Raw genomic sequence first — 22,629 nt, 5'->3', positions numbered from 1 at the left:
GTCATTATAAAGTTTTTTTTTTACTTTCCTCTAGAAAGGACTTTTGGCTGAGTGCTTCTAAGCTGTGTCTCCTTCCAGGACTGGGACACTGAAAAATCTACTGCTGCCACCAATGTCCCTTATACTCATGGTTTAGATTAACTTAGAAGGGCTTTTGGCCCAGTGCTTTTGTGTTTTGCTCTCCATCACCTGAATGAATTCATTGATTAGACTTATGCTTACATGAACTATGGATACTTGTTTTGGGTTTTTATCCCTAGAAACTCCTTTCCTTCACTGATGGAGAATGCATTATTGCATTCTCACTTATTTTTTTCCTGTTCAATTTTTCCACCTCTAACTCTAAAAGTCCCGCATACTTCAGCCGATTTTAACTATTCTGGTATCAAAACATTCAGCTTCTCCTGGAGGGATATATATGTCTTTTGGTAATTTCAGATATCATAATTTTTGAAATATTAAGCTTTTTTTGGCCCATAAAAATGAATGAAAAACTTCAAAATCAACTAAAATTCCACTCAAAGTTCAGCTACTTTTCCCTTTCACTACTTCAGCATAGTTTCAGCTAGAAACACCATTTTAAAACGTTTCTGCGACCTTCTGCTATTACTGTGTAACTCTGCTTTTTTGCTATCTTTTACAGTTTTGCTTTAGTGATGCTTCAAACTTTTTAAGATTGTTTTAAGATTTTAGTTTTTATAATGGAAGTCAATGACGGAATCTTTGTGCTCCTAGAGTGGGCCAAACTAGTACTTTAAAACATTTTGCTTTTGGCAAACAACTTCTGCTTATTTGCCAAATGTTAAAACTACCCATACAAATTATACATCAAAACTTAAGTATTTCTGTCAGGATTCAGGAAATGTAACCCTCATTGGTGTGGGATTTACAGTTTTGGCCCAGACCATGAAGAAGTCCACACTCCCCCAGTAGAAATCCAATGGGAGAGCTTCCAAAAATCACAGATGAAAATCCAAAACGACACAAGTTTTCATATAGCTGCCACCTCTGAGCCATTTAATGTACAAACATGAAACTTGACATAGAACATCTTCAGACCCTTCTAGCACTCATATTAAAGGAATTTTGCCATGCAGCTGTGTTGTATCTATTACCGGTATAGTATTATTCTTATGATTTCTGTCCTCTCAGACTATACACACACATTAGCTTATAGAGTTTTGTGGCATATGTTGCATTTCTAAACGTGAAAGTTTTTTTTTCCAATTTATAATCAACCATGCTTCTGCCTTTTGCTTCTCTCTTATTCCTCTGTTTTCAGGAAGGCCATTAAGCTTTTCTTATAAATTGTTCCTAAGACTTTACCAAACTTCCTGTTCCCAAGTTTATGTCTGTTTAAGTCTGTTTTAACTTTCTGTTCATATTTTACATTACTTAGACTTTTTAACACTTTAAGCTTCTTATGTACCACTAACCTGCTCATTCAAAACCACTTTCTTCTACATTTTAGTCTCTATATTTAAATCAAACCTTTATTTCTTCAACCAGATAAGATTGCAATTTTTTTTTTCTGATTCTGCTAATTTAATACATCTCAGCCTATATTTCCAACATTGTCTTAATTCTGCTCTCTTTCTGGACAGGCATTAAGCTTCTGTTTTCTACTAATTCATAACATGCCCAATATTTTTCTGCTGTCGCTTTCAGCTTGCTTCTGCTTTGTCACAGTCTTGGTTCTGTTCTGTTTTCTTTTGAGTATTCAGTTTTACTTTGCTCCATGTTTTCTAGTTTTATTGGTTTAATTCTTATTTTGTTGTGTTTTCTGGTTATATTTCAGTTCTCAGGTTTTTATATGTTACCCTCTGCTGCCCCTTTTGTGTTCTCCTTTTCCCTAACTCCTTCCCAGTCTGCTCTCTTCACACCTGCTCCCAAACTGCTCGTTAGTCCTCTTTTTGTTCAGTCTCCCATAAATACTCTCCTTGTGCAGTTCCTCAGTGCTGGTTCCACGTCTAACTTCCTCCAATGCGGTCTTACTGTGTCTTCCTCGTTGTGATGGTTTTCCCATGAAGTCTACATGGTTTCCGGTTTGTTTTATTTTTTTCAGTTTGATTTTTGGGTCACAACCAAATCCTGACATGCTTTTTTTCAACAAAGAAATTAAGCATTTATCTTTTCTTATATTTCATATCATTTCAGCAGTTTCTGCCTTTTTCAGTTTACAGTTTAGCATCATTGTACAGCATTGTCATGGCTGTTTCGCAGGAACAGCTACTTTTCAAGTTAGTTTTGTGTTTAGTTGGGAGTTTTTACTAAACACTGTGTTAAAGGAGCTATTCAAACCATTGATTCAGTGTAATATTTTATTTTCTGTTTGTAGAAACTACATCCAAATCAGGGGGTTTTGCAGCAACTGTGTAGAATGGAGGAATGAGTAAAAAGTGTCTGTTTGAACTGTAAGTTCACTTGTCTTTGGTTTTCCTTCAAGGAACTCCTGCCAAGTGTAGCTAGTTCTGGGTCTTTTTTAAATGGAGATAAGTAAATATTTACACTCATGCTTTGTCGAAAACCCACTCCTGTAAAGTTGCAACTTATTAACTGCTTGGTGAGTTCAACCAATTTATGCATCCTTTATTAAATCTGAATCAATGATTTTGTTTCCAATGAATTTAGACTACATGTACATGAATTTCACATATAGATTCACACTATTACTGCTGAAGGATAATTTTTTTTTTTTTAAACCTGGACCTTTGACAGCCAGAAGTATTAAGAAACTGCCCTTTATAAAGTGCTATAACACTGGTTTTAATTTTGTCAAATTTATCAGCAAAGCTTTAAAAGCTTTTAGCTTTAGACTGACTCCCTGCCAAAAAGCTGACCCTCATTTGTGAAGAATTGCAGTAATTAAGTACTCATGCATATGTTCCCAAGTTATTAAGAATGACAAGAATTAAAATCAGTTTGTACATAATTTTAGAATCATTGTTGCATTTATTTCATGTTTTTTTTAGATTGGCGATAAAAATTAGTACTGATGAGCTTCATTTATGCATTGCTAAAAATAGATGAAACAGGAATGTTTTTTCTATATTTAAACGTTTAAAATGTAAAAATATTTAAATCTCAAGTTGCATTTTTTTAAAATGCATAAAGAAGCAAATTAAAATGATAAATAAAAATATAATTTTGAGAAGCTTTCCAGGATTGAAATAGTCAAATTTCAAAAACATAATTTAAGTTATGAGGAAATGGAAATGGGAACGGCTTATTAGAAAAGTGTAAGAAAATATATATTATATTTGTGTAAGGAGGCATTTATCAACCTATCTTGTGTTAACAAAATAGTTATGTATTTCACTACTTACTAGTAAACTAAAATATTTCTATGCTCATGATGATGTACAAATTGAAAATGCTTGCATGTGGATGTATGTATTATACTGATGGGACTAAAAGGGAAGATATGTATTATTTTATTCAGTTTTTAATGATATATTTAATTTCAATCTGTTTTAACTGGTATAATTCAACATTGTTTGTGTATACCTGGGAGATTTTGACTGGTGGGTTACTGTTGATGAACCGGCAGCGAAGATCCACTTTTGAGCCAACGTATCCGGATTTCCCTTCATCCATCTCCACTCTCTGTCCCTTTACTTCTGCAAATAAAATCCCAAAACACAAAATAAAAAAATACCTATTAAAGTTAGAAAATACTACAAAATTTACAAACTAAAACAAAAGGTAAGCATGATTTTGCTATAATCTGTTGACATTGCAGCATGCTTGGCATGAGAGCTGAGCTGTAAAAGGTGATGCATTCTGGCAGAGGCGCAGGTAAACTGCAGCCGAAGGTTGTGGATTAGCTGAAGGTATAAATAAGCAGGATTTGTTTAGTTACTCCTTCTACTGACTTACTGATCTCCTTTAACAAATCCACAGCCAAACTCCGTCCACTTGCTGTACTGACAGTGTAAATGTGTCACGTTTGTTTACTTGGGCTTGTCTGAACAGTGAATACAGCTTAATGTTTTGTTTTGGTCCTGATGGATGGAATTTCCACTCATTATGATGTGAGTTAAACAGCTAAATGGGCACACTGCACAAAACACCCTGAAAAAATTATTGCTCTAGATCTCATTAATTGTCATACAAATACACACACATAAACACACAAAATAACTCACATGAAGATTTCATCGATATCCGTACTGTATTTTAGATAAGAAAACCACATTATTTTCAGATTTTCCCAGAGACCTCAGAAAGCACCTTCTCTGCCAGGACATGTAATGCATTTAGCCATTCTAATCTGGTCCGCACTAACTTTTAATGGGTTTGTCCTTTGCAATTGCCCTGCTAAACAAAAAACCCAAACGTTTTTTTTTTTTATTTCCATGTGTCCCTTCCACCAAATGGGAATTGTTTATGTCTGTGATACAAGCTTAAAAGAAAACAACACAAAGCAGATTAAGATTAATTTAAATATTCCCACTCTTTTCATTTTTTTGTTCTTGTTCAATTAAATGTCTTCTGAGTTTTACAGGCAATGCATGAAGTATTTTTTTTTTTATATGTTTAGTCTGAAAAAAGTTTTGTAAATTTTGTTAGTTTTGAATAAATGTGTGACTTGAACTGGTAAAATCTGCAGTTATTTGATATATTTAAAACTATCTCAGATTTTAATTAAATTTCTCCTCACTGTAAAACTTGATAAGTTAGTTAAACCGAAATTATATGAGGAAACCAATTGCCTTAAACCATTTAAGTTTCTTGATTCAAACTATTAAGTTGGATAGAAAAATCTATTTAAGTACATCTTATTTAATATTTATCTTAAGGTTCTTTAAACTGAACTTAAGACTAGTAAGTTTCCTATGTTTACATGCGTTTTTCATTTATATGAATATGTCATATATTTTTTTATATAACATTTATAAATTAAACCTGTTTATTAGCAACAGCCTCTTTGACATACTTTTTAATATTTTTTATATTATCAATCAAGCATAAGCATGGAAGTTAAGTTGACTTTTAATAAAGCATCATGCAGCAACATTAGAGAGCCCTCTTTAAATCTAACAGCTCTTAACACACGTGGTGTTAGAAAAAAAGAAAATGTTAAACTACCTCATCAGTGCAGGGAGGTGCAAAAAAGCATGGAAAGCCAAGACACCAGCCGAAATCTCTCAGTAATTAGAAAGCAATCCTGGCCCTCGTCTGTGCAATTAATATCAGCTGGTTCAGTCCCAAATTTTTGCCTGGTTTAAAAAAACAAGCATTTCATGATAGGTGAAAGCAAAGAGCTTTCTCAAGACCTTCGCAACCTTATTGTTTCAAATAATGATGACATTGGTTACAGAAGGATTTCTAAACTTCTGAATGTTCCAGTGAGCACTGTTGAGGCCAAAAACCGAAGTGGAAAAATTAATTTTACCATAAACCGACCATGACCAGATGCTCCTTCCTAGATTTCTAGTGAAAATAATTATCAGAAGAGTTGTCCAAGAGCCAAAAACCACTTGTGAAGAGCTTCAGAAAGAATTAGCAAAGAAACAACCATTAATTTGGGGTAGTGTTGGCCTATTGGTTAGAGCAGTGCCTTTGTGCTCTGAGAAGGTTGCAAGTACCCGGTTCGATCCTCACAGCCGGCACTCTGGGTCTCTGAGCAAGACCCTTAACCCCACAATTCTCCCCAGGTGCTGCACGGTGGCAGCCTACTGCTTCCAAAGTAAATGGATTAAATGCAGAGAGTTGATTTATCCATAGTGAGAACAATAAAGCTCAATTTCTATCTTTTTTTCTTTTCAAATACACTCAACCACCATTGCCTGTATGCACGCTCCCCACGCAAGACTCCATTGCTGTAGAAAAAGAATGTTGAAGCTCGTTTAAAGTTTGCTGCACAACATTTAGACAAGCCTGTGTAATACTGGGATTCTATAATCAGTATTTCTGATTCTGATTCCTGGTTGATGGGACAGGTGTTGTGAATGAAACGGTGCCCAGCTTGAAAGAGCTCCTGTGTGTCGCTGAATGTGTGCATTGATGATTGAAAGACATCTTCTGCCTCCATTTATCTGTTTACTACAGTCTGTTGAATTCATGTTAATGTGGATTTAAAGACATTTCAATTAGTGGAAAAAATTGCAGGGGGGAATATAAAAAAAGTCTAATCAACCAAAACTTTCGCGACCCCTATGCAGTACCTCCGCGGACCCCCTAGGGGTCACGGACCCCCTGTTGAAGAACTCTGCCATAACACACATCATGTATGGAGGTCAAATGGCACTGCACATCCCCCCAAAAAAACTGCACCAACAGTGAAGTTAGGAGGTGGGAACATCGTGGTGTGGGCCTGTTTTTCAGCATATGTTTATAGCAAACTTCAAATAATTGAAGGAAGGATGATAGAAAAATTGACAGAGAAAAAAAAATCTGCTGCCATCTACCAGGATTATGCAGATGAAAAATGGGTGGACATTTCAGCAAGATAATGACCCCAAACACACAGGTAAAAAAACACTCAATTGGTTGCAGAAAAAGAAAATAAAGGCACTAGAATGGCCCAGCCAATCACCTGAATCCATAGAAAAACTATTCAAAGAACTAAAGATCAGAGTTCTTAAAATCTTCAAGATTTGAAGACTATTTGTGTGGAAGAATGGGCCAAAATCACACCTGAGCAATGCATGGGACTAATTTCTTCATACAGGAAGCATCTTGAAGCTGCCATTGCCAGTAATGGCTTTCGTACAAAGTATTAAATAAATTTCATTAAGTGTGATCAATACTTTTTCCCTGTGTCATTTCACTTTATAACAAATGAGTTAATATCTGGACATCTATGCTGTGATCTCTTTGTATGTGTGGATTATATGGATTGTTACCCACATGTGGTGAAAATGATATGTAAATAGCACTTCTAGAAATCTATTTCCGGAGAAAAATGGTGGCGTGTTCAATATTTATCTTACCCGCTGTATGTTATGAAATATATAATATATGTTGTATATTATATTATGCTATGCACATGGCTGACATAATTAAAAAGCAACTAATTCCTCTTGACCCACTGCACCATTGTAAGATTTGTTCCTACTCTAAGCGGAGCCTTTCTATAATTTACTTCTCTTACATTCCAACTTAATAGATATACCACTCATTACCTACACGTTCTGGACAGAGTGAAAAACACTTTAACCTAGATCTGCCAGACTCATCTATTTTTTTATTTTAGTCCATTTTGTAGTGTTTCATATGATAAAACCTACTAACTGAAAGATGGAGTATGAAATTTGATCCTTACTATGTCTACAAAATTAAAACATCTCAACTTCCACTTCTAGGTGATTGGAACCGAGGATAAAAACTTTGTCAGGAGGCTTTTTCCTCCAGGTCAGACAATCAGCCAAAAAAATCTAACCGCAGTCAGAATCTGCAAAAAAAAAAAAAAAATAATAATACAATTGTCTTATGTGACATAATATCTGAAGTATCACACACTGGATATATGAAAATGTTAGCATTGAATGAAGTGCTTTTATAAGCTGAGAGCAAAAAATTACTGTGATGAACAGAGAAAAAGCCTGTCTCTGTGTCTGATAAATCTTTATAATCTGTTTCACTTAGTTGAATTGAATAATGGATATGAATGTACTCAATAATATTCATATTGACTTGATATGGCTGTTGTATAACCAGCCTCTCAAGACTTAAGTCCAGTCATTAATATCATGACCAACATCAGATTATTTGATATCAGTATAATACAATATTGTCAGTAGTTATTTATAAGGATGTACTGAATGTTGAATTAAATACATTGTGTGTTTGTGCGTGGCATTGAGAAGACAAACAACGGTACTGTTATTATAGGATTTAGGATAATGCATCTGCATCAGAAACTGTGCAGTCCATCTGTTGTTCTGCATATGGAGAACCACAGACTGGCATTCCAAAGTCTTAAACTGAACACAACTAAGAGGAGTTCCCAGCCTATCTACGGTATAAGTTAACTATTTTATTTGCTCTAATTCAGTGCTGCCATCACCCTGCTGATATTTATTTTAGGCTGGCCTAACATGGTTTAAATGCATTCATTTAAGATTAGCAAATATATTGTCAGTAGGTAAAATGCGTATTGAACATGTCAGGCTTCATTGAAGACATCAAAATTTCATGTGTGCGAAGCATTGCTGTAAACATTCTGTATGGGATTTAATTAGTTATGTAATTGAGGGAATGCTCATAATGTTTTACAGTAAGTGTTGATGTAAAGTGTATAATAGTGGGATGATGCTATGGTTAATCAGTAAACATATTTATGTAAAACCACACCTAAAATTATTCAATCCCCATGGGAGTAGGGTTTTTAAGACACATAAAAAAATTGCCGTGTTTGTAAAAAAAACAAAACAAAAATGGAAACAAAAAATATTACAAGGTTTGTGTCTACATTCTCAAAATTATTCAACCCTATAAACAAGGTTATTCAGAAGATGAATAACCTTGATGAATACCAGAAAAAACATAAGAACTGAGCACTGGTAGAAATAAACTACAAAGACACCTAAAAATAAACCCAAGCAGAGGCCAGAACCCTGACATTACCCGATTGTGGACCAGGCTAGGCATCTAGGTTAAGCTCAGACAGTGTAAGACAGTGACCGCACATCATGGAGGACTAGAAGCGGATGTCCGGTGAACAGCCTCAGCCTGCTAGCTTTCTCTGCCTGTATTTTGCTTCTACTAAACATCAAATATAATAAAGATACAGTATATGACTGTATACTAGCAGCAAAGGGTTAACTTACCATTCTAATAATAAAGTTGAGAAAAAAGAGCCAGTTTTACATCCGGCTTCTTCTTTCAGCCTGCACCAATGAACAAACTCCTTTCCAAGATCAACCCTTGCTCATGCTCTTGTTTTTCCTCAGCCACGGTCCCTTTCACATTTTCTCTTTAGCCTCTATTTTGCCATGTCAATGTCTTCTATTGCCAGGCCCTGCAGAATAGTGCCGAAGCTTTCTTACTGCGATCTGTAGATCCAGCAGATGGCACATACTTTATGAAGTATTGGGGTTTTACTGTACTCTGTTTGCCAGAAGTCTGTTCCATACGACCCACAGCAGTAAGTCAGACGTTGTTATGGTTGGTTGGACATCAACATTTTTCTCATCCCACCTTTTCAAAATGGGAGAAATATTTCAGAAACATTTAAGGGAAAACTGTCATAGTACAGAAATATTCTGGAATATAGATTTTGTTTTAATCCTATCAAAAAGCTCCGCAAGCTGGGTTTGTCAATTTTATTTTGCAATGACTTCCTCACCAACAGGTTCGTAGTGGTGAGGATAGTGAAACTCACGTCTGCCCCAATGATCCTTGACTGTCACAGTCTTGATGTTGTTAGGTTTTCTTATGAGTATTCAGTTTTACTTTGCTCCATGTTTTCTACTTTTAGTGGTTTAATTCTTATTTTGTTTTGTTTTCTGGTTATTTTTCAGTTACTGTCACAGTCTTGGTTCTGTTATGTTTTCTTTTAAGTATTCAGTTTTACTTTGCTCCATGTTTTCTAATTTTAGTGTTTTAATTCTTATTTTATTGAGTCTTCTGGTTATTTTCAGTTTCCAAGCTTTTATTTGTTGCCCTCTGCTGCCCCCTTGTGTTCTTCTGTTTCCCTAGCTCCTTTCCTGTTTCTGTTCTGTTCACATCTGCTCCCATTCTGCTCTCTCTTTGTTTCAGTCTCCCATAAATACTCTCTGTGCAGTTCTTCACTGCTGGATCCTGGTCTAAACTCCGTCTCACTGAGCTTTCCTCCTTGTGATTGTTTTCCCCAGATGTCTCCATGGTTTCTGTTTTGTTTGGACATTTTTCATGTTAGATTTTTGGATTCCTGCCTCAGTTGTTTGCTTCCACTTCATTAAATCATCAAGAAACTCACCTCTGCCTCCCTGCCTCTGCATTTGGGTCCACAAATCACACCACAGCGCTACGTTCTTAGCCCTGCCCTATCTTTTCAAAAACTGAATAGGGCTGACTGCTCTGCTGGCCACAAAAACAAACATGGTTGCAGTGTTTCTGGATCACAACACTGATCGGTCTCATATCTAACAATGATTAGTGCTACTACAGAGAAGAGGATCACGGTCTCACACAGTGGTTTTCCAAGAATAACCTTACCTTAACCCCAAGTAAGACCAGAAGGTCATAGTGAGAAACAGGATGTCTAAGGAAACCAAACTCGCTCTTCTCTGCCCAAATGGGAAGGTGGTGGAGTATGTTCATGGCATATAGTTCCTTAGTGTTTACATTTCTTCCTGAGTGTCCGTGTGAAAGTATGGAACAAAAAAACAGCATGCAACCTCTCATTACTTTAGATTACCATTTTAATATGAAATTCCACTGAGGTAGAAGGACATTCAGGCAGAGGAGGTCCACTTAGGACAGTTTAAAGCAGGGGTCACCAACCTTTTTAAGGCTAAGGGTCACTTCAAGGGTACCGAGACGTAGGAAGGGCGACCATTACTGACCCATGAGCTGCAAGGGTTAACGTTAGCCTAAACTTTGTACATTATCAACATATTTTCATTGTTTCTGTTAATTTCTAAGTTTATTTAGACGTTGTCATTTTTGAAATCTCTATAAATGATTAAAAAGAAGAGCAACAGAATAAAATAAAATTTCAAACTTAGCCCACTGGTGAGCTGTTCTTTATTTAGAGTCTCTGAGGGCCCCCATGTGGTCCTTGAGGGCACCTTGGTGTCCACGGGCACCGCGTTGGTGACCCCTGGTTTAAAGCGTCTATGTAAGGTTCTGGTCTGTTATGTCCTGAAGCTGCTGTTCTCAGACAACAACTTCTACTGACTTAACTTACTGGACAGATTTTTACCCGAAACTGTGTAACAAAGCTGGCAATTTTTCTATCATTATATTCTTTCTATAGGTGGCCCTTGTGTTTGGCATAAATGCCAAATAAAGAAGCATTAACACCCAATGTTTTCCCCAAATAATGCATCAACAGACCACATATGGGGGTGCAGAATAAGAGTATAAATTTTACTGGGGAAAAAAAAAAATTGTATATAAATTGTTTTATTTTGACGGGTCCAAAATCTCTAAATATTGATTGAAATTGTTGTCAATGTCAGCATCAAAGGATTCTGCATCAATAGAAATAGTGGGTTAAATCATGTGACATGGATTTCAGGTACTGCCAGATTCTAGTAGCTTTGTGAAGGAGCTGAAAATGGCATCTCCCCTGCATGAACAGTGAACACTGTTCGATCTTTGAGCATTGGTTCTATCTTAAGATTACAAATGGGTCAGAATCTGGCAGCTTTCCTTCTGGACAGGCAAGTTAAAAACTACTAATGCTAACCAAAGGTTAGTGGTAGATGACCTGGCAACAGAATGGTAAACAGTGAATGATAAAAACGGACAAGCGCAAGTGCTCCGCATACTAGCCAAGATGAGTCAAATCTGTAGCTCTTGGTCACTCTTAAAAACTTGTTGATAAACCTTTACCCATTATTTCCAAATATAAAGAGGAATATTGTAGTCATTGTCAGTAATATTTACTTCACCATCTTTACTTTCTTTGACTGTTTTCCTCAGTAAACAGATATACGAATGGAGAGTTCACTCTGATGAGCTCTGCAAAGAGCTGATTAGGAGCTTAAGCTGAAGCCCAAAAAAAAACTTTCTAGTACATACAGAACCCCTCTTGTTCTCCACATTTCTCCTAGTTTCCTCTTTTTCAATTGTGCTGGTTCACATTCTTCTATTGTTTATAGTATGGGAAATGACCTCATCATGTCAACAAATCATAAACAGTAGCAAGCTGGCAAGAGACACGTATGGGAAAAAGCAAAACAATGGCAATACTGTTTCCCGCTTGAATGGACAACATTTAGAAACAGTTAGAGCAGCACAGCATGACGGTGGGGTTTTTGTTAACATCCTGCATGGAAATCCTGCACCTTTCTTTGCTGTTATTTGAAAAGCTAAATTTAACAAATGTGTGTATGAATGAAACACTGAGGCAATCACAGGTGCTGCTGCTCCAAAACTTTAAAGATAAATGGTTTAAAAGGTCACCAAACAAGCTGACAAAGCTAGGACTGACCTAGGACCTAACATTTAGCCCATCTTTTATAAAACAAAGCACCACATGGAGTTAACTTTTTGGTTTTAAAATTGTATTCAACTCAATACAATCTAACCCCTAGAACCGATTGTTGAAATCTGTTAATGTACAGTAGAGAATGATGTATTGCTAGACAAATTGAATGTACTGGAGGTATGAGTTCCCCTTATATGTAATACTGATCTGGGATTTGTATTTAGGCCTTCAGAAGCAATATTGGAATCCGTTAAAAGTGAAGCACTTTGTAAAAAAGTAATATTTTGGTGAAATCTTGCATTAGAAATCAAACATACATTTTTTTGGTTTTTATTATAGGCCAGCTACTTTTTATACACCTCAACAAATCAGACCGAAAATTGAAGAAAACAACAAAGATTTAAGATCCATCATCCCATCTATCCTGTATATCATCTCATGCATAGGTCATGCATGATCATGCATTTCCCGCTGTATTTTGACAAAAGGTAAACTACACCCTCCAAACATCGTCAGCCTATTATTTTTTTTTTTTTACTTTTATCATTATTTTCTCTATGCATTTTCTAGAAAAAAAGGAATATCTTCCTAATTTGTACTCTCTTTTCCAGATGGTTTCATCAAGGTTCTTTAAAACTATATAGTTACCAAAATGCATCACCTAATCTCAGCTTGACTTGCATTTGTATTTACTATAAGAGATCAGAGCAATCTTTGTCTGTTTATATGTCTGTTTATATCATCTCACAATGCGTTTATCTTCACATTATAGCCAAAGAGTATAAGATGCCTGTATGAACTTTGGTGAATATCTGCTGCAAAAGCTTAACCTTAATCCTGCTTTCCAATCACCACTTGCTTTAGGTAAGGCAATTCCTCAGAGTGCTGGAGAGCACTTTAGAAAAAAGTCAAAACAAATGTGGCTTTGGAATTAAGTAGTAAACAGGACTGAAGTAGGACTTTGGCTCTGCCAAATTAAAATTGCACACTCAAAATTAATGGTTTGAAGGACTTCTTTCTGTCACAGAAATACAATATTATCTATTAAGAAATACGGCATGATAATTTTTTTCTGTTGCTGTTGATTATAATATAGAAACTTAAAAAGATATTTTACAATCAAGAATATTTGACCCATGACTAGTCATTTACAGTTAACACATACTCATGTAAGTTATTCAGCATCATAGTTAATTAGCCTTAAGAAGCAGGGCGTCAGTGCCATATTTTGTTCTGATGATAAGGCTACACATGACACTGGAGGGTCGAAGGATTTTAGACTACAGTTTTAATAAATCCTTGCTCCATACAGAGATATCCAGATGAGATTTGAGTGCTGATGAATCTTTAGGATAGGCTTGATAGGCCTTCACTGCTGTTTATTCTCACAATTTTTACCTACAGAATAATGGTTTAACAAGTTTTTAGGATGCAGCATTTATTGTAAATGATTGATTATAGCCATATTCTACGCTCATGCTTTGTTGCGGCAAAGAACTGAAGGGGAACGCTGAAACTGGGAGGTGCAGAATGGTGAAGGATTATTTGATGGAAAAAAAACAGGATCACAGAAAGACAGCAACCAGATGAAAACAGGAAAAATAAAAGAACAAGACCAGAGTAATGACAACTTAAAGGCACAGGCTTAAATAAGAAAAGGGCTGTGTCCCAGCGTCTGCTCACTTTATACTAGCTACGCCTGTTTAAATTAGTGCCCAAACGTCTAGTAGATGAAAAAGTAGTGGACTCACAATCTCCCACAATGCACCTTGAGCATCATCTAGTGATCATCAATGCTCACCAGACGAGCAGATACATCCCAGATGAGATGTTTCATGTCATGGGATATGAAGTAGTGGTGGTAAATGACAAAGATTATGCAGGTACCGTGCGGGGGGCGGGGTTACATGACCAACGAGGAGGGAAAATTTGTGATCAACTGTCCGAACAGTCAGTTAACTGAGTTCACTATAAAGTTCACAACATAGACCCCACTCTATATAGCGAGTGGGGGATTTAGAGGTTAGGGCCGACGTTCAGACACAGCCAAGGACTCACTTAAAACACTAAAAAAGTCTGAGCATCTCTACCAGAAACCCAAAATCAACTGGACTAAAAAGTGATCTGAAAGTCATGATAATAACAGAAGCAGAGCGTTTCTATCATCATGAAAATATTGGAGATTTTAGATGTCGGCTGATTAAATTTTTTTGGCCAATATCAGACTGACATCCAATATTATTATCAGATGAGGACATCCCTAATTTTTCATTGTGTCATTGTCTTTGTGGACATTTTGGTTCTGTTTGTTTCTTGTTGGGTTTTCAATTACATTTTTTTCATGTCATTCTGTGTTTTCTTGGTAATTGCTTTCTTTTCCATTTTGTGTCACTGTAGTTGTCTAGTTATATTTAAGCAGTCTTGTGTTTCTTGTATTACACTCTGTTGCTCTTTTGTGCCAGTTTCCTTTCCACCAGCTTGTAGTTGCTTCTATCCACACCTGCTCTCTATCAGCTGATTAGCCGCGTCATTGTTCTGTCTCCCTTATATACTGCTCAGTGCTGGTTTCTCTTCATTACTTCAATCTTCATGTGTATTTCTCCCTGGCATCTCCTGGTTCTTTTTTATTGTACCTGGATTTGTTCTTCTGTTGCCATCTACATCTCATTAAATCTGCAAGGATTTGGGTCCTTGACTAACTTACACCAAACCTGACATAATGAGCAGACCAAAGCTTAAGAAAAACTAAATATACTTTTGCCAATGCAAGATCCTTTTAATGCCTTCTTTGTCATATTCTGGTGTATTACATTCAATATTACTGCCTTTCATCCATTACAAGCATAAGCAATGCTGTGTGCTATAGCCATGGATTGGATTGCCTCTTTTTAAAGAAATTAGAAACTGAGAAACTACAGCCTTCTTAAAGTTGTGTCCCATGTTGCGTCAAAATATTTTAAGAGCTGAAACTTTTAACTCAAAATGGGGAAAAACTAGAAAACGCAATTGCAAAGAGAGAGATGTAGGACCAACACTATGAAGTGGTAATTTGGTTTTAGTAGCAGTAGATCTGGAAGATATTACTGCTCCAGGAACATTTTAAAGCCTCCAAATCTGCAAACAATTGTTCTGCTAACCCACAGAACTAAGTGCTGCAAGGTGAAAAAGGAAACACCAACTTTAACTTTTAAGTTAAGTTTTGTCTTTGCTTAGTCCAATACCTTGTTTTTACATTGTGCTCAAATTGAAAATTAAAAAACAATCTAAATGTGAACACTTGTAAAAAAAAAAAAAAAAAAAACAACTGTTAGCATATTAAAATGTGTCACATGCAACAAAAAAGAATCACAATTAATATTAGTTTATAGACTAACAAAAAGAAGTACATATTTTTTTGTTCCACTAAGAAAAAAAAAGTATGGAAAATGGGTTGCAGAAACTGTCATTCAGCGCTTCTGTCTATTGTAATGCTGATGAAGGTTCTCAGCCAACCAGGTCATAGTCATTCCGTAAAAAAAAAAAAAAAAATATCCACTGGACTTGGTTTCCAAGATTTGAAGACATTTCGCCACCTCTCCAGGAAGCTTTTTCAATTCAAATGTCTGGATCCGCAGTGACTTTGAGTCTTATATAGACAAAGCCTTGTATCGCTTGGAAACATGCAAATGGTAACCGATGAATGGGTCGTTTGGTTCCATCGTTAGCCTGTAATAGCTGAAACCTGTCTATGATTCTGAGGATCGGTCGTTACTGGGGGGGATTGCCGTTAATATAGCATAATATGCTGACAGCTTTTTTATCACATTATGGTCTGGATTTTGACGTGGGAGAAAATATTTAGTTTCTGCCACATCACAGTTATCCACTGCTCTCTATATGCAACATTAGAAAACAAAGTCTAGTAAATAAAAACTTTTTCATGGTTTTAAACAAAGCAGCACTTAAGTAAGAGCAAAAGCTATTACAAAGAGGTAAATAGAAAACTCTTTTTTTGTCATAATGTCATTGTCTTTTAAACTGCCTTCATTTTAAAATATTACTAGTTCTGCTTTTACTAACCTTTTCCTTACATTGCCCCCCCCCCCCCCCCCCCCAAAAAAAAAACAATGACCTCATGATGGATGAAAAGATAAAAAAAAAGAGAGATAGAGAAAAGAGGGCAGATTAAGTGTTTAATCTTTCAGTCATAGAACCAGTGATAGATCGGGGATTACATACCATGTCCCTGTCTTAGGTTTGGTGGTAAGCGATGCTGAAAAACCTGCAAAGGGTAACAGCTCTATATGGTGATCTCATCTTTTGTTATATCACTGTTTTTGCAGGATCACCTACTCAAGCATTTGTTATGGTTTTGTCAGACCTAATGGCCTCAAAGCATCAAGCTAATTTTAATGCTGGGTAAAGACAACATGATGCGCATCTTCCAAGAATGCTCTATTTTTTTCCTTGTAAATTCACAGAATATTTTCCCATTTTCCATTCTAAGGGTGGTCATGGTGTTCTTTTTCCTCGACTTTGGTTTTAGCCTTGACACCATTCCATCTGTATCCGTTTACCCAGCATCTTAAGGGTTGAATCATCAACCCTGAGCTTGACTAATGGTAGAAAGGCTTTCTGAGATTTAGATATTCTCTGTTCTTCTGATGCTGATGCACTAATTGCTGATGCTTTATGGAGTAAATTTGGTAGACCTGTTATGTGAATCAATATAATATGTCAGTATTTATGGTTAAAGGCTTTCTGTGTTGTTTGCTAGAGTCCCAAACCCTAAATGGCTTTATAACTCCTCCCAGATCAATAGATTGTGTCTTATTAGTTATTGAGCGTTAATTTGGGGCATGGTATGTTGTATGTTGATATATTTTAGCCTTCTTAAAGGGATTCTGTTCCACAGTTTTTCTGACTTTACTGGTTCAGCTGTTCAGTTAATAATCAGGCCTGGGTTTGCCTGGTGACACTAAAATCTACAAAAAAAGTGTGGAAAATCCAATTTAATTCATGATTTAACACAAGCAGCATAATTTTTTTTCATGCTGTTTGACTGTTATATCTCATGTCTAAAATTAAAGTCAACTTGATAATTTGGAGCAAAGAATGACAAAAAGGTACAAACTGAAAAAATCTGTTTTGGGCAAAGATTTTCTCTTTTTTAAACAGTGTTGCAGAACAAAAAGGTTGCTGCCCAAGGAATCAATTATAGTCTTGTTTTTGATTGGAATCAGTGCAAACACGTGTCTTCACGCATGTGTATTCGGGTTTATGAGTGTGTAATCTCTGTGGCATTGTAGGAACGTGGCGAGTACTCTTGGCCAGCGTTCAGTGAGCAGCTCACAGGATTATGGTGACTGATGCATGTGTGGCTGAGACATAACATGGGAGTACAAAAGGCAAGACAAAGAAGACATGGTGAAAAATCAAGAAAACACCTGTGGAGCAGCACCACCTGACTGAAGGACAATGTGGCGGAAAAATGGTTCTAATTTGCACATTCTGGAGAGGAAGAATATACAAATGAGACAAACAAAAGGCAGAGGGAACAGAAGGGGGACGTTTGTGCAGGATTATTTCTGTGGAGTAGCGTCTGTGTGGTCCAGCTGTGGGCTGTGGATTATACAGAAATGCATGAGCATGTCTGTTAGTCTCATTCAGCCTTTTCTGTGTGCTCTCCTGTAAGAGATTTCAAACCTGTAATACAGGGGGGAAAGCAAAATAACCAACTCTGATAGAACTCATCACTAATAAGTTCAAAGAGCCCAAAAACACACCGATCTGCTTAAAAAATCAACCTCAGAAAACCCATCAGCAACATTCAGGCTGAGTCTTGGCAGCAATCTTGCTGTGCCTTCCTGTACAGCTCTAATCCACTGCTGTCCTTCAACATGACAATCACATGGTACGCATTCACACTAATATCACATACTATGCACATACGTACACATGATGGTAAGTCACTGCCTTGCTCAGACAGAGAGGCATTATCATTAGAGGGAGAAAAAAAAGCAATCACAGCAGATGTCACAGCAGCTCGGCACATCCACACAAACAGATCATGGTATAGTATGCAGCCACGGATCAAATTTCAACTGAATGTGTTGGCCAAGCTTACAGTGATGGCACCTGTTATCCTGATTATGAGTTGGTCCATCCTTTCAGACAATACCTTACTCAGCAGCTGATCATTATTATTTAAAAGCTTAAATACCGTAATTAAGATTTAAACAGTTTGTTAATAACCTTTAGTTTCTCAAAGTAAGAGACACAATTGTTTGCAAGATTTTAATCTATCAACTGAAAAAGTATGTATTATGTCCATGTCTGGATTTAAGTTATTGAAGAAAAAAAAGTTGTAAAAAAAACAAAACAAAATTTGCCACATTGTGTTCTTGCAGTTTATACAGATGCTGTGGTTTTGCTCCGTTTGTGTGGAGCAAGATTAAGCAATAGAATGAGTGATAATTTTTGCAGCCCACACCTGAAGTATAAATTATGCTCATGCGTTTTCATTTGTTTTTTTGTATAATTTTGTTGTAAACTGCCATTTAAATAAGATCAAATCTACCTGGTAAATGTATGGACCACATTCCCCATATGTGTCTAGTGGCATCATAAATGGAAGCAATTCAGAGCTCTTTTGAATAAATCTTGTAAAATTTTTCTTGTTGATTTTTTCTCCCTCTTAATTAACTCCCTTTTAATTAGAATTATTAATAATCCTGTATTCTCTTCTCCCAATATATCATGCTGCATGTCTTGCTGTTGTAATGTCTAATTAATTAATTAGGAGGATGCATTTGTATTTCAGATACTTTATATATAAATGGTAAAGGTATGTACTTATATAGCGCCTTTTTTCAAGTCAGGAGACTTGACCAAAGCACTTTACACTACATTCATTCACCCACACACTCACACACTGATGGTGGCAAGCTACATTTTAGCCACAGCTGCCCTTGGGCTCACTGACAGAAGCGGGGCTGCAGTACAGTGGCGCCACCGGGCCCTCTGACCACCATCAGTAGATAATGCAGGTGAAGTGTCTTGCCCAAGGACACAACGACAATGAAAGTCGGAGCCCGACTCAGAGGGAACGGGTGTGTTGGTTATTAATCAAAGTGATTCAAAGTGAGAAACAACTATAATACAGAATAAAGGAAGGACCGATTGAGACCAAACACAAAAAAAACACCAGTAAGTAAAATAAAACCATATTGACATAAGGACGCATAGAGAAATGTCTATAATATCAAATATTTGCCTCCGATTTCCAAGGTTAAATTACTATCTGCATTTTTTAAAAATCTAAATCTCAGTTTTATGCTCCAATCAGGCATAACTCTAAGACAGGTAAGTTCACTCTGACTGGTCTATAGCTTTACAAACCTATCAGACTTCGATACTCGTTACTTTCCAGCTTCTTTCTATCAGAACCAGCCTTATCTTTAGCAATATGAGCTGCAGTAGCTCATCTGATAGAATAATATTAATAATAATTGGACTTTATTGATCCCACACTGGAGAAATTTACCTCTGCATTTAACTCATCTTATTGAGGAGGAGTGGGCTGCCATTGTGCTGTGCCCGGGGAGCAGTGTGGGGTTAAGGGTCTTGCTCAGGAACCCAGAGTGCAGACCGTGGGGATCGAATGTGGTACTTTCAACCTTCTCACAGCACAAAGCGCACTGCTCTAAACACTAGACCAACACTCCCCTTATCTCTGCATTGAACCCATCCCCTTGGGGAGCAGTGGGCTGCCATTGTGAGCCACAGTAACCATCCTTCATCTGCTGCATCAATAGACCTTGGCTGCCTTTGACCCTGTCGTTTCTTCCTTTGACCAATCTTCTAGTTAGTGACCTCTGCAAACCGAAAATACCCAACAAGAGTTTGGAAAAATACTCCAATCCTAATCTAGCCATTAGAATTTGGCTCTTTTGCAAGTTAGTAAAATCCAGGTCTATTTTCTTGCTTCTAGCATTAAGTACTGCGTTATAACAGACCATAACACTGATAGGTGTTGTGATGAAAAGATAATCTTTATTCACTTCACCTGTCAGTGGTCATAATATTATGATTGATCTGTGTTTATTCTAATTCACTGCTTTTATAAAACAGATATCTGTCAGGAAAAAACTTCATTTTAGAAAAATTTACTTATATTTACAAGGACCATATATAAATTTAGCTGTGACTACTTTTTCTTTGCAGTACTTTTATTTTCACTGAAGTAAAGTACACAGACTGAAGGCTTATTTTGAAATATAGTTATTACACTATATTGCCAAAAGTATTTGCTCACCTGCCTTGACTCACATATGAGCTTAAGTGACATCCCGTTCCTAATCCATAGGGTTCAATATGACGTCGGTCCACCCTTTGCAGCTAGAACAGCTTCAACTCTTCTGGGAAGGCTGTCCACAAGGTTTAGGAGTGTGTTTATGGGAATTTTTGACCATTCTTCCAGAAGCGCATTTGTGAGGTCGCACACTGATGTTGGACGAGAAGGCCTGGCTCTCAGTCTCCGCTCTAATTCATCCCAAAGGTGTTCTATCGGGTTGAGGTCAGGACTCTGTGCAGGCCAGTCAAGTTCATCCACACCAGACTCTGTCATCCATGTCTTTATGGACCTTGCTTTGTGCACTGGTGCACAGTCATGTTGGAAGAGGAAGGGGCCAGCTCCAAACTGTTCCCACAAAGTTGGGAGCATGGAATTGTCCAAAATGTCTTGGTATGCTGAAGCATTCAGAGTTCCTTTCACTGGAACTAAGGGGCCAAGCCCAGCTCCTGAAAAACAACCTCACACCATAATCCCCCCTCCACCAAACTTTACACTTGGCACAATGCAGTCAGACAAGTACCGTTCTCCTGGCAACCGCCAAACCCAGACCCGTCCATCAGATTGCCAGATGGAGAAGCGCGATTCGTCACTCCAGAGAACGCGTCTCCACTGCTCTAGAGTCCAGTGGCGGCGTGCTTTACACCACCGCATCCGACGCTTTGCATTGCACTTGGTGATGTATGGCTTGGATGCAGCTGCTCGACCATGGAAACCCATTCCATGAAGCTCTCTGCGCACTGTTCTTGAGCTAATCTGAAGGCCACATGAAGTTTGGAGGTCTGTAGTGATTGACTCTGCAGAAAGTTGGCGACCTCTTCGCACTATGCGCGTCAGCATCCGCTGACCCCGCTCCGTCAGTTTACGTGGCCTACCACTTCGTGGCTGAGTTGCTGTCGTTCCCAAACACTTCCATTTTCTTATAATACAGCTGACAGTTGACTGTGGAATATTTAGGAGCGAGGAAATTTCACGACTGGATTTGTTGCACAGGTGGCATCCTATCACAGTTCCACGCTGGAATTCACTGAGCTCCTGAGAGCGACCCATTCTTTCACAAATGTTTGTAAAAACAGTCTGCATGCCTAGGTGCTTGAATTTATACACCTGTGGCCATGGAAGTGATTGGAACACCTGATTCCAATAATTTGGATGGGTGAGCAAATACTTTTGGCAATATAGTGTATGTGTGACATACTTTTACTTAGTGTAGTGCCCATCTTCCATATTAGGAGACAACCCTTCACGCATCACCACTATGTTATCTTTACTGGAATAAAAAAGTACTTTGATCTTAAAGTAATCAAATTAGTGGGTAGGCCTTAAAATGTATTTCAAATTAGTGATATATTGAAAAAAAATGTAATGTGTGGGAAACAGAAAATACATATAAGCTAATTACCCAAAAGTTTTGAAGCACTTATTTTTAGTTAAACCATTCTTTAACTAAATGGAAGAATTATAGAGTTTTGGGTCTGTGAGGCTGAGGAAACACAGTTTCCAGAAATTATATTTGGAGGTTATTTAAACAAATCAAATCTTACCAGATAAAACACAGGTAGTCATGAAGAATATCCACAGTCCAGCCTGTTCCATGTCCTAACCAACCGTTTCCAGCTTCAACTTGTGTTTAAATTCCAAGATAAAATTTCTTAACCTCCTTTTGGCTCTTGAAATAAAAAAAGCAACAAAGACAGAGTCAGCTTCAGCACCAGAGTGGCACACAGGGAGCACACCCTCCAAATTAAACTCTAAATTTCCACAGCTCCTCAGTGGGATCTATGTCACTTTTTCTTTCTGGCTCTCAGTGTGGAATGGGAGCTACAGTAGTCTGAAGGTTCAGTGGGGATAAAGCAGCTTAAACGCGTGGGCAGATTATTTCCGTGATAGACTACCCCCAGCCCAGACCAACACACAGCCTAGCTCTCAGTCACTGTGGGAGGGGAGAGCTGGGGAAAACCACCAGGCAGCAGGCAGGGTGCTTGTATGGAGAAATTAAAGAGCTGAGGATGGAATCATCAGGGACAGAGCAACAGGTAGCATGGCTCTGTGTCAGCCCCTGGTGATCCTGCACTGAATTTTTAGTTTAATTAATAAAAAACTGTAATTATAATGCCAAAAATCATCCCTTAATATATAGTTTGTGTTAAACTTAAAAAAAAAAAACATTTATTCATCATAATGTTATGATGAAAATAAATTTACAGCT

General features: G+C 37.2%; 1 protein-coding gene across 2 annotated transcripts in view; it reads right to left on the bottom strand.

The window, feature by feature from the left end:
* nectin1a (nectin cell adhesion molecule 1a) overlaps positions 1-22,134 on the bottom strand; it is a 30,579-nt gene extending 8,445 nt beyond the window's left edge. For both annotated transcript variants that reach the window (XM_038273919.1, XM_038273920.1), the window contains exons 1-2: positions 21,965-22,134; positions 3,508-3,620 (exon numbers count right to left, since the gene is read on the bottom strand). In XM_038273919.1, the coding sequence (XP_038129847.1) occupies positions 3,508-3,620; positions 21,965-22,016 (165 nt within the window). In that variant the 5' untranslated portion in view covers positions 22,017-22,134. The remainder of the gene's footprint in view (positions 1-3,507; positions 3,621-21,964) is intronic.
* Positions 22,135-22,629: the final 495 nt, after the last annotated feature.

Source organism: Cyprinodon tularosa, unplaced genomic scaffold (genome assembly GCF_016077235.1).
Source record: "Cyprinodon tularosa strain WSP-4 unplaced genomic scaffold, ASM1607723v1 ctg9, whole genome shotgun sequence".
NCBI lineage: Eukaryota > Metazoa > Chordata > Actinopteri > Cyprinodontiformes > Cyprinodontidae > Cyprinodon > Cyprinodon tularosa.
The sequence above is the reverse complement of the archived record's forward strand: the minus strand, read 5'-3'. Positions and strand labels throughout refer to the sequence as shown.